At 39.5% G+C, this 18,241-nt stretch overlaps 1 protein-coding gene across 1 annotated transcript in view; it reads left to right on the top strand.

Moving 5' to 3' along the window:
* SHQ1 (SHQ1, H/ACA ribonucleoprotein assembly factor) overlaps positions 1-18,241 on the top strand; it is an 88,497-nt gene that overhangs the window by 3,095 nt on the left and 67,161 nt on the right. Inside the window, exons 2-6 of the mRNA XM_015236968.3 lie at positions 919-983; positions 2,525-2,647; positions 3,683-3,846; positions 11,635-11,747; positions 17,922-18,049. Coding sequence (XP_015092454.2) covers positions 919-983; positions 2,525-2,647; positions 3,683-3,846; positions 11,635-11,747; positions 17,922-18,049 — 593 coding nt within the window. The remainder of the gene's footprint in view (positions 1-918; positions 984-2,524; positions 2,648-3,682; positions 3,847-11,634; positions 11,748-17,921; positions 18,050-18,241) is intronic.

The raw sequence follows: 18,241 nt of genomic DNA, 5'->3' as shown, positions 1-18,241 counted from the left end.
GATGTTTTGTTCGGAAAATGTCGTACCTCCAGGAAACATTGAGATCAAAGGTAACTAGGTTGTAAAGCCATGGCCCTTTTGGGGTCTGCCAGCTTCGATGATGATGATGATGATGATGATGATGTTGGTGTTGGAATAGGAAACAAGGGAAGGAGGGTATGGGAGGAAAGGAGGTTCATATTTTAAGTTTGGAATGAAATGGAGCTGGCCTGATACGTAGTACTAATGAGTTTAAGTTATTTAGTCGGTGTCAAGCAGCCATAGAAGCTTTTTCCATAGGAAAGGGACAATCAACTTTCTGTTTTAGAAAAATTCTTTTGGGGGCCTCAGTGGAAGACTGACTGACCCAGGATAAAACTGCAAACAGGGAAATCAGTTCATGTCCTTTAGTAGAAAAGGGGGAAATCCCTATATAGTAATAATGAGATTTGAGAAAAACACTTTTGCTTTCTGCTTTTTTTTTTCTAAGTGGTAATTTGCCCAATGTAAACAATTACTTCTGTTGGTTCTTATTCTTTCTCATTTTTGGTTCTGTTTTTTTTTTTTTTTTTGGAAACCAGTTTGTACTCTTTTATTCAGCTCCTGCTGTGTCAGGCAACAGGTATATAAATAACTCTCATTAGGAAGGGGAAAGTGCTATCATGTAGTGGTAACTTATATTTATTGTGACTTTTGTTTTCAAGTATCTATTTTATGAGTAACTAGTGAATATTCAAACAGAAAGATGAGTCATTCCTGTTTTCTTTTTTCTTAGCTAGTGAAGAAATCTAAGTTACTTACTTCGTAAAATTTAAAAGCCAAGGAATTTCCTTTTAAAATGGTTAACAGATTTCACTGGTAGATGTATGCTATCACTGATGGCCACTTATGATACTTTATAATTTAAGGACTTCATGAGACCTTTTATTAAATCTGCAGATTAACCCTTCCTGGAAGAATTGTAGAAAATGGAAGTGAGCAGGGATCCTATGATGCAGATAAAGGTACTGCTTTTGGAATTTTTGTTAGTTTTTTCCTTTGGATTCTTCGTGTTAGAGTAGTTACATAATAATCTCCAGATACTATAGGGAGGGACCTTTGGGTGTGTGGCAGGTGCTATCTGTCCCTGTCACTCTTTATTGTTTCTTAATGTCCAGAGCCTATAATTCATGGATTTCTTAGCAATTACTGTTTCCTCAGTCCTTTAAAGTACTTCACAATATTCTTCAGAGTTAAATTTGTTAAATACTCTGGCTCTGTTTTCTAGAAGTTTTGTTTTCTACTCCTTCCTCCATTTAGTAACTGTTTAAAAGTTAGTGAGGTTATGGGAGGTGACCTGTCAGAAAAGATGTGGATGATTTTTGTAAGCTGTGAATCAAATTTTTCTTGTACAGTTTTCAAACTTAAAATTTAATTACATGTAGGAGAGAGAGAACTTTCCATAGGGGGCATTTAAAGGCTGATTGAATTTTCATCTCTTAATTCATAAGCCCTTCATTTCAGCTTGCCTTGAAACTGTTTATTTTCCTTATATAGAAGTCACTGGATTTTCCTTTGTCACTGGATCTGAAATAAGAATACTCTCATTTGTGTAATAATAAGTGTACTCTTGTGTGACTTGTTCAGTGAATATTCATTGACCTCAGTGAACTAGGGTAAGGGAGGAAAGTTGGAATGAAAGAGTTAAATGACAAAGTTTTAACCCATAACACAGTACAACTAATGTGATAATGAAATATAATGAAGCTGCCTATCTAGGTAGTAAATCTGCTTTTAATTGCAGATATGTTGCATACTGAAGCAAAGTTGTTCACTTTTGACGGTACACAGGGTTTTAGGAAGGTCGTCTATGTGGAAATATTTAGGCTTAGTTGTATTTGATATATTAGAATACGGTTAAGTACACTGAAAGAGCTAAAATGTTTTAAAATGTAAGGGTAGTGAATAATGTAATCCATTCATGGGAGAATCTAGATGAAGCTGATGAACCCACTCAAAGAGAGGAAAGAAGCACATACGTGGAATTTGTGTCTGTGTTAGACAGACTTTAGGGATCTATCTCTTGAGATATCAAAGAGCTTTATCAAGGCATCATTGCCTTTTGAAAGATTTTGTGTATTTTTGAAACTACTGCTATTCATCACTGGATTAGATATCCTGATTTTTTTAACCCCCTAGTCCAGAAATAAATTTTAAGAGTAGCTGCTGGCTGATTCTAAGCTATTGCCTTTTCAGTCAATTGAGTTTGGGACTTGAACTTTTAGTATTATCAAGAGGTGAAGGTGGTATTGGGTATGACTGAAACATTCTGTGGCTTTAACAGATTAATTTCTCGTAGACATGACAGCTGAATCAGTGGTTTAGTAGAACCTTGTTTGAGCCTTTTTCCATGTTGAGTTTTATTCATTCACTATATAATAAGGGCATAATTTTGGAGCTCTGTGAAATAGATTTATAGTTTACCAAGATATCCATTTCTTGGGTATATTTGTGAAGTCTTAGAATTTTTTAATCTAGCTAAGCAGGAAACAAATTTGTCTTTAAGGAATTTTTACCATTCGGTTGCCCAAAGAAACTCCTGGCCAGCATTTTGAAGGACTGAACATGTTAACTGCTTTACTGGCGCCAAGAAAATCCAGGACTGCGAAACCACTTGTGGAAGAAATAGGTATGCTTATTGCAGTTGGGAGGAAGTACAGATAAACAGAATATTCAGAATGCTATGTGTTTCTAGAGGAAGAAGGATATGGCAAATAGGAAGTTGAAGTAAATACTTGAGGTGACAAGATAAGGAGGCCGTGTGACAGCATGTGAAAATAGCTCATTTGGTGACACATAATTTAAAGACATTAAACAACTCTGTTGAACCAGTAGGTCAGTCATGTTTTGTGACCAGCTGAAACAACATTTCTGTGTTTAGCACAATATTGGCCTCTTGAGCTAAAATCAGAAGTGTACAATTCAGTGTCAACGTAAAGCAAACACCACGTTGGTCGAGAAACGGCACATTTCCAACACCCTGGAATCCTCCCCTGTGTCTTCTCCTGGCTGTTTCTCCTTTCTTACTCTCTGCAGTAACCACTGCCTCTGTTTTGCCACTTTTTGGCTTGTGTATGTAATTCATACAGTAGCTGTGTTTTTGTTTTTTGTTTTTTTGTCTGGCTTCTTTCACTTAAAATTTTGGTGAGATTTATTCATATATAGCTGAGGTCTGTTTGCTCTCATTGCACTTATTATTTATATATCCTACTACTGATGAAACATTGGGTCGGTTCCAGTTTTGTTTTTCTTTTTGGCTAATAAGAATAGTGAGGCTAGGAGTGGGTGAAATAGGTGAAACAAACTGAGATGTACAAACCTCTAGTTATATAATAAGTAGGTCATGGGAATGTAATATACAGCATGAGGAACATGGTCAAGAGTAGTGTAATAACGCTACGTGGGGACAGGTGGGCTACTAGACTTACCATGGTGATCATTTCGTTATGTTTGCAAATGTCAGATCATTATGTAGTACACTTGAACATAATCTTGTACATTAACTATAGTTCAGTATAAAAAAAAGGATAGCAGGGCTACGCATATTCTTGTGCGTGTCTTTTGGGGTACATGAACAGGCATTTTTTTCTCCCTATACTTTTCCTTCCCCAGGTTGTGCCTAGGAAATCCAGTGCTTTAACAAATTAGAATTTCACACATTTAGGTGCTTCTGAGGTTTCTGAGGAAGGAGTAGAAGATGACGACGATGAAGAGTTCAATTGGGAAGTTGAACAGTCCCCCTATGAAGAGGTACCGGAGAGTGCTTTGGATCCGGAGTGCCGCTATGGTTTTGGGAACTTACGATCGGGAGTGTTTCAGCGGTTGCAGGTATGTTTTTCTAAAAGACCTTAGTGTATAGGGTTTTACCATTTGCATATTTTAATTTCAGTTCTGCTCATACTTGGAGGTTTTTTATAATGATTGTAGAAGGTGATGTATTTAGAGCACAAAGCTCAGCTCCTGGGATATAGTCATTACACAGATGTTCACTCCCTGCCATTGCACTGGCTGTGCTGCCCAGTCTTACTGCCCTTGCAGGTGGAAGATGTCCTGGTCCTTTCTTTTTTCTCCATGTCATTCGTTATTCTGGGCATGAAGTTTCCAGAATACAAAACAGAACCAAACCCCTCTCTCCTCATACTTCCTGAAAAGCTTTATGTTTGATACTTCTAAAAAATGAAAATCGTGTACCACGTACGGCATGATGTCTCTTCTGTTTTTTTATTTAAATGGGCCAGACTATTCCTGGTGAGAATGGATTTGAGTCTTTTGCTCAAACTGTTTATTTCTTGATATACTTGGTAGGCACTCTTGTCCATTTACCTTTGTGGGAGTCGAATGTAATCTCTTGTTGAAATCTGATCATTTATTGGTTAGGCTAAATGACATCGCTCTTTCTCTTCCTCAGACAATGTCAGAAATTCTACTTCATTAATAAAATGGAAAGGAGAGATTTTGGATTATTTTGTACTTAACGTTGTTAACGTTATGGAAAATGTATACCTAGAATGTTACATGATGAAAATGTTTGTGAACTGCTCTTTTTTTAAATGAAGGAAGCATTGGTGAACAGATTTGTTGTTGTTGTTTTTGTTTTTACATCATCCCTGTCTGGGTAGAGGATGTTAAGCCTGCTTAGAATGTAGTTTATTATAGTAAGACATATTTGAGTCTGCTGAGGAAAGGTCAAGGACCTGTATTTTAGGCCCACTTCTACCTCTGGTTAGATTTAGGGTGCAGGCCAATTATTTGACCACAAATAAGTTTCGTCTCCTCTTTGTAAAATAGTGATTAAATTTGCTCACCTACTTTATGAGGCCATTTAGAAAATTTAAGGAGATGCTACATTGTGAAAACTCTGAAAAAAAGAATAGGATGCTAGAGAAACCTCTGCCCTTGAGACATGTAAAATGCTCTCGAGGCTCCTTAAAGGGAACAAAATTGGAATTTACTTACGAGCAAATAATGCTGATGAGATGCTTCCTTCAGAAACCTTACGTGCTTTTCTGCTGAATTATGGTTTCTCCACGTTCTCTCTCCCTCATCACATTTCCTGGTGGTCTCTGAGGTAGACGTAGACAAGAATAGAGTCAGTTTTTTCTACAGGAGAAACGACAGCAAATGGACCTCAGTTGTTTGGCAGAGCTCGTTTGTGGTCAGTCTGTTTTGGGCTTGCCCATCGGAAGCTATAAATGAATGAGAGAAAAGTCACAGGCTGAGGACAGATTGTAAGTTCGGATTGAAAGTGCTTCCTGAGGCCAGGGAACTTGGTTTCTTAATTGCTGCTGCTGTTGAGGAGGGGCTTCTGCCACTTTGCCGAGAAGATGCAGGGATGCCATGATGTGAGCCTAGGCCAAGTCCCTGTGAGGTCAGAAGTTCTTGTATCTATTGAAATTGTTAAGTTGGTTTAAGAAAAAAGTTACTAAGAAATTTTTTTTAATCTTTTTGAATGTCTTAACTAATGCACCAAATCTCTAGATTCCTGTTACCCAGTTTAAAAAATAAAACCATACTCGCGTTTTGGAGCCCTGTGTATCTCTTTCTGACTGCACCTCTCTGTTTTCCCCTCAGAAAGAAACCATTGAATTTAATGTTTATTATTCCCGAACATTTAGCTGCATTGTCTAAAATCATTAAGCTGTTCTTCAAATTTTAGTCGAATGAACATTGTTGTTCCAAACCATTTGAATGTGTATTTTCCTCAGTGTAGGGGAAAACAAAGTGTGCACTTGAGAAAATTCTAAAAGATAATATAAATAGTAATACTGCTAACAGTACAGGCATATAACCCCACATGTGCTGTACAGGGATCACAGAAAGTTCTGAAGCTCAAAGTTTTTTATATTGAGTTTGATGACAAAACCTGATCTGAACTGATGTGAGTCTTTAAATGGTTTTGGGGGGGTGTTTTTTGATCCCACTCAGTGTGCATTTTCAAAGATTTTGCTGTAGAAAGAGTAATGAATTTGAGTACAGGGTGCTGCCCCAGACTTCTTACAGGGGGTTAAAGAAAATGTGGTATGTGTGTACACCATGTTACTTTTCTAAACTTTTCAAAATCTGAATCCCGAAGCTCACTCCTCTCCAGGGGCCTTGAGGGACCCACATGGACCTTCAGTGACTGTGCAGTGGCAGCTAACAGCTGCTGGGCCCTTGGGAATCAGCTCCATGTCGGTATTCCATCACAGCCTCACCACTTTTGTATGTGCGTTTTACAGCAGACAAACCAATGTAGTCTTTAAAGACCCTTGTGCTTTCTCATATGAATTAAATATGTGGTCTCTGGTGTCCTTCCTGACAATGAAGAAATATCAGAACTTTTGAAACTCATATGTGAACCAAGATGCCAGTAATTGAAGGACACTCGCTCTGAGTTGTCAGTGTAGATGTGTTTCGTGAGATAGTGCCACAAAAATCTTACATAGTTGGTATTCCCTGCAGAGTTCTGTGGCAGTTCTATTTGTGACATTCCTATCACGTGGTTAAAAGCTGAGTGATCATGTAAGAGTAACATGTAAGATCTTTTTCTCCAAGTAAAACAGCTGGAGGGAGGTGAGACCCTTACTGCATAAATAAGAGCTTTGAGTACAGGGTGCTGCCCCAGACTTCTTCTGTTTCAACATGAAGTATTTAAGAAACCACCATTTTCTCAAGTAGTGAGAAGATGTTTTTCTCACAAGTTTATAGTTCCTCTAGTTCTATCTTTGGATGAGAAACTATCCATAAAGTTTTGTTGTCTACTTAAATTTTACTAGTATTTCCACAGTCTCTTTTTTCCCCTCATTAAATGAAATATAGCTTCATTTTTCCCTGATGATAAAAGCAATATATATTCATTATGAAAATACAGTATAACAAAGAACATAAAACATCATCCATAATTCCAATACCCAGGTATCTTCCCTGAATTGAATAATTTAACCTTTATATTGCGGGGGAAGGGGTACAGTTTTTATTTTTTCCCCCCAGCCATATACACACACACACACACACACACACACACACACACACACACACACACACACACACACACACACACACACACACACACACACACACACACACACACACACACACACACACACACACACACACACACACACACACACACACACACACACACACACACACACACACACACACACACACACACACACACACACGTCTTTTTTTCCTTTCTCAAATCGCTGCCAGCCACAGGGCGCCTTTGGAATACTGCCCTGGCTGCTCCAAGTCAGCAAGTCAGGGCTTCACAACAGGCTCCTGGTGGCGGTGGCTGCCAGCAGCAACAATCCTAGAGTTTCTGGGCGCCAACCCAGCAAGCTCCCGGGACCACCGCTGCCAGCAGCCACAGGACGCTGGCTTGCTGGCCCTTTGCTGGCCCTTTCATTCCCTCAGCTACACTGGGAACCTGAGGCTGCTGTTGCCAGGAGACCTACTGGCCTGATGGGCACACAGTTTCTCACTTTCTGGAAAGTCTCTGCCTTCGCTCTGCTGAATTTACATTAGCCTGATTTAAATCCCATATGACCTTTTCTTGGCAGAATCTGTCTTTCAATAGCTCTAATAGCGGTGACCATAGTAATGCTTTAAAAACAAAGGAGAATCACGTTCGCCCTGCTGCGGTGTAACATTTCCCATCCTTTTTTCTGCCTTCCCTTTGACTGATACCTTAGACAGGTTTCACTACCTTAAGCTAACTTCAGACTTTTTAGTTTGTTCCAATTTCTCTTGAGGGTCCGGTTTGCACAGGGCCGCTGCGGATGCTCGTGCAAAGGACAGGCCTGGGCGGAGCTTGCACTGCTGTGGATGTCCATGGTCTGAGGGGTATGAGCTGAGTCTGGAGAGGAGGAGAGCAGGGACCTCATCTGTGTGTTTATTTCCGGGTCTCCAGCACCCAGAACAGTGTCTAGCTCAGAACAGGCCCACTGTTTGCTGAATGAGTGATTTGAAAACCAGGCCCAGTGCTGGGGGTACAGTGAGAAAGAAGGCAGACCAGATCCCTGCCCTCAGGGAATATTCTAGTGGGGAGATACAAAGTAATCATGTAAAGCACAAATAAAGAAGATAATTTCAGATGGTGACAAGTGAAGGAAAAGGGGAGGCGATGTGGGAGATAGGGGTACTACTTTGGCTAGGAGGTCCCAAGAAGGCCCTTTTGAGGAGGCGACATTTGCTCTGAGTCCTGAATTATGAGAAAGGTACTGAAAACACAAAGATCCAGAGTTCCAGAAACAGCAAGAAGTCTGATGTGTGGCTCGGGCATATTTGAACCAGAAAAGGTGGGTAGGAGATCTGATTGAAGTACAAGACAGGCTAGATTATGCAGAACTTTGAGATGCAGTGAGAGGTCTGGGTTTATTCTTGAGGCAATTAGTGTTTTGAAATGTTTGTGGTTACTTCAGTCCAGTTATCCTCTGAAATGTGAGTCTAAAAGATTACACCCCATTGGTGACCTTATATCTGGTCCAGGTGAAATAATGAAGCAAGACATTTTAATCTACCCCCACTTTTGTCTTTATTGCTACTTGCAAGTGAGGAAAGTGAAGGGGAGGGGTAGGGCTCTCAGTAGGAAGTCAGCCAGTGAGCAACAGGGAACAGCAATGGAGCAGGGAGTCAGAGAGAAAGGCAGCTGACACTATGAAATAATCAAGCCCTGTACTTATACCTTCTCCATATTATTTCATTTAATCCTTGTAACAGCCTATGGGGATGGAATGATGTCCTCCCCACCCCAGATGGCCATGTGCTAATCCCAAGAACATGTGAATATGTTACGTTATATGTGATTAAGTTGAGGATCTCGTGATGGGGAGAGTAGCCTGGATTAGCCAGTTGGGACCTATCTAAACTCAGGGTCCTAAGGGGCCTTAGGGAGGTAAGAGAGTCAAAGTGAAAAAAGAGAAGGCGTTTGATGATGGTACCCAGGGAGAAGGCGTGGTGATCAGCGGCTCTCAGCCCAGGAGTGAGGACAGCCAGCCTCCAAGGTGGAAAAATGGCAAAGAGACTGATTGTCCCCCAGAACCTCCAGAAAGAACCAGCCCTGCTGTCACATTCCTTTTAGTCCAGTGAGACTGACTTGGGACTTGCGACCTCTAGAACTCCATGTGTGATGTGTTAAGCCACTGCGTTTATGGCAGTTTATTACAGCGGCAGGAGGAAGCTCGTGCCCAGCCCCGTGGCAGACATGTCTCTGGCTCATTCACAGTGAGGCCTTCGAGGCTTAGAGAGGATGCACAATTAGACTATTTTGTCTAACTTCAAATTCACATTTTTCCTATTTCATCAGGCTGTTTTCAGAAGTGAGGGGGATGAGGAGAAGGCTATGTGGGGGGCAGGGAACTCCTTGGGGCTAGAAGGAAGAAATTAGGGGACTGAAGGATGCTGGGGAGGGGGACTTGGGGTCCATGGGTAGGAAGGGGGTCTCAGTACTCATCTGGCTGAGGGGAGTCCTGTGGATCCAGCCAGTCCTCTCCCGCAATACCTCCCTTAATGCCCCTCGCATCTTTGGGGCTTGGTGCTGATTTCAGGCAGGTGAGGAGGTGAGGAGGAGTCCAGGTGGTACTGCCCAGGAGATGTTTCTGATGGATTATGCTGGAACTCTGCAAGCACTTTCCCATGGAAGCTCTTCTTGTAAACTCTTTGTATTGTGAGTGCTCTGTTTCCAGTTTATTGTGAGTTGAATAAACTTGTGGGCTGCCCCGAGAATCTAACTACTATTTATAATAGTATGTCCATAGGAAAATACATTCTAAGTATCCCAAAAGTAAATTGTAGAAGAGCTTTTGGAATGCAGTTTTTTTCCAAGTTTGGGGACAGCCTATAATCTGGTTTTTGCCTAGAATGTTTATACTTAAAAGTATTAAGATGTTCTGGATGTAACTTCCAAAAAGTTCTCTGGGCCCTTTCTTGTTCTAGAATGTGCTTATTAGGTTAAATGTTGTTGGTATTACTTGAGCTGAATGGACTGTGGTAGGAATGAGTTTTTTTTTTTTAATGCAGAAATTTTGATGTTGGGGGCAGTTCTATATTCTGGTCTCTCCCTGGCTGATTCTGTATAGTTCGTTTTATTGTAGTGATTTTGCTGAACTGCAGCTGTCGACTCTTAAGTAAAACTTTCACTATTTGCTGATGACATGATACTATACATAGAAAATCCTAAAGATGCCACCAGAAAACTGTTAGAGCTCATTAACAAATTCCGTAAAGTTGCAGGATACAAAATTAATACACAGAAATCTGTTGCATTTCTATACAACATTGAAATATCAGGAGAAATTAAGGAAATAATCCCATTTATCTTTGTTTCAAAAAGAATAAAATAGCTAGGAATAAACCTACCTAAGGAAGCAAAAGAGCTATATTCTGAAAACTGTAAGATGAAAGAAATTGAAGACGACACAACAGATGAAAAGATGTACTGTATTCTTGGATGGGAAGAAGCAATATTGTGAAAATGACCATACTACCCAAGGCAGTCTGCAGATTCAGTGCAATCCCTGTCAAAGTACCAGCAGCATTTTTCACAGAACTGGAACCAAAGCATTATAAAATTTGTGTGGAAACACAAAAGACCCTGAATAGCTAAAACTGTCTTGAGAAAGAAGAATGGAGCTGGAGGAATCACGCTCCCTAAGTTGAGGCTGCCGTTTGCAAGCCTGCTTTAACGGTCTCCCTCCGCAGCTCTTCACCAAGTTGTTGCCCTTCATTTCTTTTCAGCTCGTATTCTTCAAGCTGCTTCCAGTTTGTTTACTTGTCCCTTGCGATTGGTAGTAGGAATGGAGAGGCTGAAGAAAGAAAAAAAGAGCTTGAGGAATATTTTGCTTCGTACAAGGTTTCTTTCCTTCGTAATTTGCATCAAAAGAAGAAAGACCATGTGGTATCCTAGGCCATTTTACTAATGCACCTGTTTCTGTAGGGCTGGGCTCAGGCAGCACACTGTGTGTCACTATGTATACATCTAAGTGAAGATGATTACAGTAAAGTTGAATTATTACCTAGGATTAGATTTTTAAATTTTCAAATGGAAAGTCATATATGTCAAAGTTGCCCTTAAAAATTCTTGTTAGGGGTGAGAAGAAACAAGGACATAAATATAGAGCCCAGAGTTGGCTTGGCCTTGGGGGATTGGCTGGAAATACTGGATTTGTGTTCAAGGGGAGTATTTGCAGGGACACAAAAGTTATCTAATGTTTGGTTTGCTGATGTGGCAGCCCTGGCAGGAGCAGCTCCGTCTTGGGTCTAGAAATTTATTTCAGCTTGCCTTTCACAACTTCCAAATCTCAAGGAGTAAATGGGGAATGGGTGGAGAATTAAATGTTTCTGTTTGCTTGCAAGGGTTTATTCTGTTATGTTTTTCATGGTAAACTTTTGTAGCCTTAATATATGTTAATCAGTTTGTTCTAAGGATTAAGTGAGATAATCTATGTGAAAATTAACAGGGACAGCAAGTAGTAGGTGTTTAGCAAACGTTTGCTGGAGTTGACTGAATGTCATAGGTGGTATCACGGCTTGCTGATCAGTTTCTTCCTATGTTTTGGCGTTTTGTACACAATTAGATTTTTCATGGCTGAAATAGGAGATAACAATTATTCTTTCTTGCCTGGGTGTTCTTAGGATGAATTGAGTGATGTTATCGATATTAAGGATCCAGATTTCACTCCTGCAGCTGAACGAAGGCAGAAACGCCTGGCTGCTGAGCTGGCCAAGTTTGACCCTGATCATTATCTGTGAGTATTGAGGGTTTTTGTTTTTGTTTTTGTTTTTTTGCAGTGGGGTGGAGGTAATTAGGTTTATTTATTTACTTACTTTTTTTAGAGGAGGTACTGGGGGTTGAACCCAGGACCTTGTGCATGCTAAGCATGCACTCTACCACTTTGAGCTATACCCTCCCCCCAAGTATTGAGGTTGTTTGAGGATGAAATAATTTACTTGACATTTAGTATTCAACAGAATTTTGAGTGTCTTTTTAACTATGTTAGGATGCACCTTTTTTTTTTTTAAGGCATATGCTTTTTGAATTCTAGAAACTAGTGATGGCTCAAAACCTTAAATGACGTTTGAGTTAACCTACAGTTGCTATACGTGTATGATCTTCATAAGATATTATTTCTCAGAATCTCATTCCAGCACCAGAGAAGTCTCTTCATATACTTCTTTGAGTTTCCTTCTCACCAGGCTTAAAAATAGAACACTGCATTCATGAGACTATGTACCATTCTTTTCAGAATACTCTCTGTTGTGAATGATGGTATAAATAAGTGAAAATGTCTCTCAATTTCTTTAAGAATGTGAATCCAAATGTCCCGTGTTTCTTGGCCATTGCAGGGTTTTCCCAACATTTTTGTCCAGTAGCACCTGTAATTAAGGATCTGTTTCAAAATATCCAATAATTATTCACTGGGGTAGGGAATAATAAAATCCAATTTTAAGTTTTTCTATGTTTCCCACCTGCATTGATTGTGTCTTTGGCCATCACGCATCTCTGGCAGGCTTATATTTGCCTATGGAACAAATCTGATTAATGGACAGGGAAATAATCACTTGAGGGGGAATTTTGATGTCTCTCATTGGCTACGACAACAGCTCTTCTTCCAAAGAAGTGATTGTCCCCAGGCCTCTTGGGTGCTTGCCTTTCTGAGGATGTGAGTGGTGTTTTGATGTAGACCTCAATTATCATTCTTCCCAAGCTCTGGGCCAACAGTTTTTGAACTGTTATATATACAGCTATAATCATCATACTCTCTTAGGTTTGTATACTGGTTTCAGCTTACCAAGTGCTCTCAAAGGATTATTTAATTCAGTTTTCACAACAGCTGAGGAAAGGAGGTTAAGGGACTTGCCCAAGGTCACACCACTACTAAGTGGCTTGGCCTGTACTTGAAAAGTCTTTCCATTTGTCATTTTGTGTTTGCTTTTCATGTACACTATTTCAGTTTAACTGCTGTTGCTCTTGTGATTAACAGTCTATCTCCTGTGACACAGTGGGAGACTAATTGGAATGGCAGAAATGTGTCTTGTGATGTGCAGATGCACTGAGTGATGTGTAGTGATGAGTGGTGGGGACTGTTCAGCACCCTAAGGGAAACTGGGTAAGACTGGGTATGTTACATTTTGGAGGACATCTGAGAAATTCCACTTCATTGCCATTGCCATTTCTAATTACTTTTATCTCTCCAACTGTGATTTTGAAGGTCCACTGAAGAATAATTTGAAGAAACCTATTTAAAATCATGCTGAATATTTAAAGTGGAAATTTCATTGTCAGCAGATTTCCTGGACAAGCATGAAAACAGAATGAGCTTTACAAGACTGAAATTTCAAGTGGGAGGGAGCTTAGTTAGCACAACTGCCTATCTCTTCTAAACTAGAAAAATAGCTATATGGCCTGAGAGAATTAAGAAATTGGAATTTACAGTTAGCAGTGTGATATTATAAGCAGCCCGTATTTTTCTCTGTCTTCTGTTTCTTTACCTAGAAGCACACTTCCTTTCGTAGTATGCATGAAATATTATTGCACTTCTAAAGGAAGAGTTGTTCTTAAACCGGTGGTTTAAATTTGGTCACGAGCAAGTTGGAGAGTGGGAGTCCTGAGGGGAAAGTTCTTTGTGACTTTCCTGGTAGGGATAAGACTTTGGCTAATTGTAATTTTTGTGTTACTCGTTATTTATAGGAGCTGACTGACTCACCTAAATGTATTATATTAAAGGAAGGGCGAGTTAAAATTTTTTAGCTCAGTGCTTTTTTGTTGTTCTTAACGGTTAATACGGTAGAAAAAAAGGTTTACTTTAAACTCTTATCTGCTATGCAGACCATGCATTGCATGTATTATATTACATATTTGTATATGTGCATGCAATATGCATGTGTGATATGCATGTGCAATACATAACACATTAGCTATTATGTTAGTGTAATATATGACCTTTTCAAGTTGTTTGTCTTGTCCTTCAAAGTCATGTGTCTTCATGTTGTCAGGTTTTTCAGGAGCTTGAGGAAGACTAATTTTAATTTCACCCTAAAGCACAACATAGTGAGGTAAATTGATTATATACAAAAATTTGTATGTTTCAAAGGCACATATAGATGGACCTGAGATTATTATTATTTTTAAAATCATTTGTTGTAGAATCTGGATGCCAGTGTATGCTTTTCCCCCACTTTGTTTTGCAGCCCAGCAGAGTACTGGGCATGTAGATGATCCATAAACAGTTATTTTTTAATTATCCATTTCTTGCCATTTATAATTCCTTTCGAATATTATTTTTACAATAAAATACATTGATGACATCTTGAAACACTTCTTAATAGTCCTTCCTCTTTTGCTTATTATAGCTAAGTTTTCATATTTCTCATGCTGAATGTGGTGTTTTTTTCTTTCCCAGGAAATTGTTTTTTAATTGTTGGCATATTTTTTATTTCAACCAGTTCATAGACTCTCACTTATTTCCTTCTTTAGGAAAAAAATAATTTAGCCAACATTCAAAATATCTATGAGATAACAAAAGGGCCAAGATAGCATAGCATTTGGGGGTTCTTTTTTTGGAATAAGAGAAGGCCCTCTTTTATTTATTTTTTATTGAGGTATAAATGACTTACAATATTATGTTAGTTTCAGGTGTGCAACATAGTGTTCAAAATTTTTATGGGTTATACTCCATTTAAAGTTATTATGAAATATTGGCTATATTCCCTATGCTATACAATATATCTTTGTAGCTTATTTATTTTATACATAGTAGTTTGTACCTCTTGATCCGGGTGCTATATTAAACTGTAATTTACAGTGCTATATATTTATTAAAGAAGTTGGTATACTGATCAGGCTTCTGGATTTACTGAGGAGATTTCAGAATGACAAGTAGTAATTATAAGGCTGAGAAGAGAATCACCTACTTTCAAGGTGGAGTTTTATTCAAAATATCAGGCTTAGAAAAAAAGCACCGGAATAAAATGTCGTTTATTCAGTCTTTCATTTATGCATTTACATGTTCAACAGATACTTGTTTGGGTGACTTACGTGCCAGGCAGTGTTAAGTCCCTTCATGGGCCTTACTCTAGTAGGGAAGGAGATGGTATTTTGATTGTGTTAAGTTCCCTGAAGAAAAGCCAGGTTAAGGGTTTAGAGAGTGACCGGGCGTGTCACCGACCCCTCTATTTCAGCATATTCAAAATCTAACTCGTCATTTTACCTGTAAAGCCTTCCCTGAATTTTCTGCTTGGTGAGGTGCTCTGTTTTTCATCCCAGTCACCCAGGTAAGAAACCTGGGATTCATCTTTGTCTTCTTTCTTATCCCATACTTCCAGTCAATCCTGAAATTGTACCCTTTATCTCTTTATTCTTTCCTTCACTCTGTCTGTTCCTGACCCTCATCTGTGTCTGGCTTATTGCAGCTGCCCCGCTGGCCTCTCTCACTGCAGCCTGCACTTCTGCAGGTCCATCAACCATAAAGCCACCTGCGTGATGTCTTAGGTATTAGATGTGAAAATCTACTTAAACCCTTACTGGGTTCTCCTTTGCTTAAAGCGTAAGCTCCTAACTTCTTAACATAGAGTAGAAAGTTCTCTGTGATCTGAACCCTGCCTGCCTTTGTAGCGGCTCTTTTCCTGTCCCCTGCCCACGTGTCACTCTACAGCAGTAATGAATGTGTGCAGCTCCCCACCTGTACTGTTCTGCTTTTCACACCCTGTTTACTCCTGGTATCCTTTTGCCAGCTGTTTTCTTCCCCTGTCCTGCTTTCCCTGAATAACTTTTACTTATCCTGTAAGGCTGGGCTCACCCCCAGCAGCCTTCCTTCCAGCTTGGCCTAGGACGTGCTCGTGTGTTATAGCTCATCTTGTTTTACCGCATCGTTTTATAACATCCTGTGTTTGTGTCTGCGGTTCCCATTAGGTTGTGGAGTCTGGAAGGGCAGGGAATGAGTCTTCCTGGTCTTCACCTTCCTGACACCGCACGTAGAAGGCACTCGGTGAATGTTGAATTAATGGCATTTAAAAACTTGAAGATAATTTATTCTGGAAAGTAGAACATCCATCAACTTCAGATCTTGGGTGGTATAAAGAATAAACCATCACTGTTTAGATTAGGGACTGTATTAGTGAGATTTTGCTCCAAATAATCACTTAAAACATTTCGAAATTTTTTGGTAGGGGGCATGAAGATACTGGTAGAGATACTCTTTTACAAAACCATTTCCCCCCCACGATTTGTCTCCTAGGGGAGAAAGCAGCATCTTTTCAGATGGACTTTGCTACCTTCTATCCTTGACTTAAATGTCCTCGGTGCTCCAGCATTCGACCCCCTTTTCTTGCACTATAGCGGGTTCTCCCTGGGCGATTCCCTCCTTTTTGGCCTCAGTAGCTGTCTAAATGCTTGTGACTCCCATGTCTCTCTCTTGAGCATCAGATTTGCATCTCTGACTGCCTGGTGGACAGGTCTCTGTATGTCCTCCAAGGGCACCTCAAGCAACCTGTCCCAAGCAGAAGCCACTCCCTCTCCACTCATGTCTGTTAACATCCCATACTCCTGTCTCTGCAAAGGGCACTATCGTTCACCAAACTGTCAAGGCCAGAATCTGGGGCAGCCGCCTGACCGTGACAAATATTGATATTGAGAATTACTGTTTAAAGATAATTGCTGTTTAGTTTTGTTCAATATGTACTTTATTTCCTCAGTCATAAAAATAGAGTGTTTATATTGGTTAATAGCTTGGATTCAGGCTGAAACTTAAGTTAGTATAAATCTTGGCCACACTTCTTACTGGTTCTTTGACCTTAGCCACAGTATACCACTTTTCTGACCCTCAGTTTCCATCCATGTAAAGGGGAGTATTAATACCAGCCCCTGCCTGTGGAGGTGGTGTGAGGATTCAAGGAAATAATGGATAAAAAGCACTTAATGCAGCGCTTGGTACATCAGAAGAACTAAGTTATCTATGATCTTTCTAATTTTAAAAAGATATCAATATCTCAGTTGAAAGAAAAAAATATTTAAGGTCATAAAACTGTCAGCTAGAAAATCCAATTTATCAAAACAACCACTGCCTTGAGGTTCTAGTTAACTGAAGTATAAATAAAATTTCCACCATGAGTTATACTTTTTGGTCATTTTCCTCCCAAGAATACCAATTTCAAGTGTTGAATGCAAGATAGTATAGTTTCTGAAACAAGTGTCCCCCAAGAGTATATTTTGAATGTAACAGTTATTTTTTTTAGTTAAAACTGAGAAAGTAAAGTGCAGGAAAATTTAATTTTCTGTCCCTACAAAGGATGCTTTTTATCTTTTGCAGTAGTTTTAAATTAAGTTACTATTAAGTTTATCATAGCTAAATAAAATAGATTGCATCGTGGTAGGAAACATGAGTGCAGAGGCTAAAAAGTAAGGTATGTACGTGTGTGTGTGTGTGTGTGTGTGTGTGAGTGTGAGTGTGAGACCTCTGTGGATATGTAGTAGCTTAAACATTCTCCTCATGTGTGTGTGTGTGTGTGTTTTTTTGTTGGTGAAGTTAAAAGGTTCTTTCCTTATCAGTAGTCTAACCCAGATCTGGGATGTTTGCAAATCTTGCACAAGTGCCAGGCTTCAGTCCGTTTTGTGCTCAGGTTCTCTTCACCCCACATGGCTGTGGTAGAGGGCATGAAACTTGAGGGTATGACAGGTCTTCCCCGTACCTTCTGTCCAAAGAGATCCCGAAGTCAAATAGCCCTTTAATCTGATGATTACTTTTCACTTTATGACAATTAGTAACCACAAAGAAAGTAAATAGAGTGCTTAGTCTTTCCTCAAAATGTACTTTGAATTAGTCTGTATTTCTAGTGCAAGTGTGATGAGGTAAGGTAAAATTTTAAAAAGTGAAAACCAGCCCATTTCTATGTAACCAGCGCCTTCAATATTTTTCTTTCCCCAGAGCTGACTTTTTTGAAGATGAGGCAATTAAACAGGTTTTGGAGTATGATCCTTGGTGGACTGATACATATTCGAAAATGATGGCCTCTATGGAAAAGAGTCAGGAGCAAGAAAATCTTGCTGCATTAGGTAAGAAACTGAAAGGCAGACTTCTTTGTTTACCACCTTTCCTACAGACATAATTATAATTACCTCAGAGAGTGAAGATAATATTTTGGTTTGCCAATTTTGGAAATCTGGTCTTCACCCCAGGCTGGGAAGTGCCATGCAATATTTGTCCTGGAAAATTCTTTTGAAGTGTGTTTTACTTTTGCATCATTG

Source organism: Vicugna pacos, chromosome 17 (genome assembly GCF_048564905.1).
Source record: "Vicugna pacos chromosome 17, VicPac4, whole genome shotgun sequence".
Taxonomy (NCBI): domain Eukaryota; kingdom Metazoa; phylum Chordata; class Mammalia; order Artiodactyla; family Camelidae; genus Vicugna; species Vicugna pacos.
This window is presented reverse-complemented; position numbering and strand designations above follow the sequence as displayed.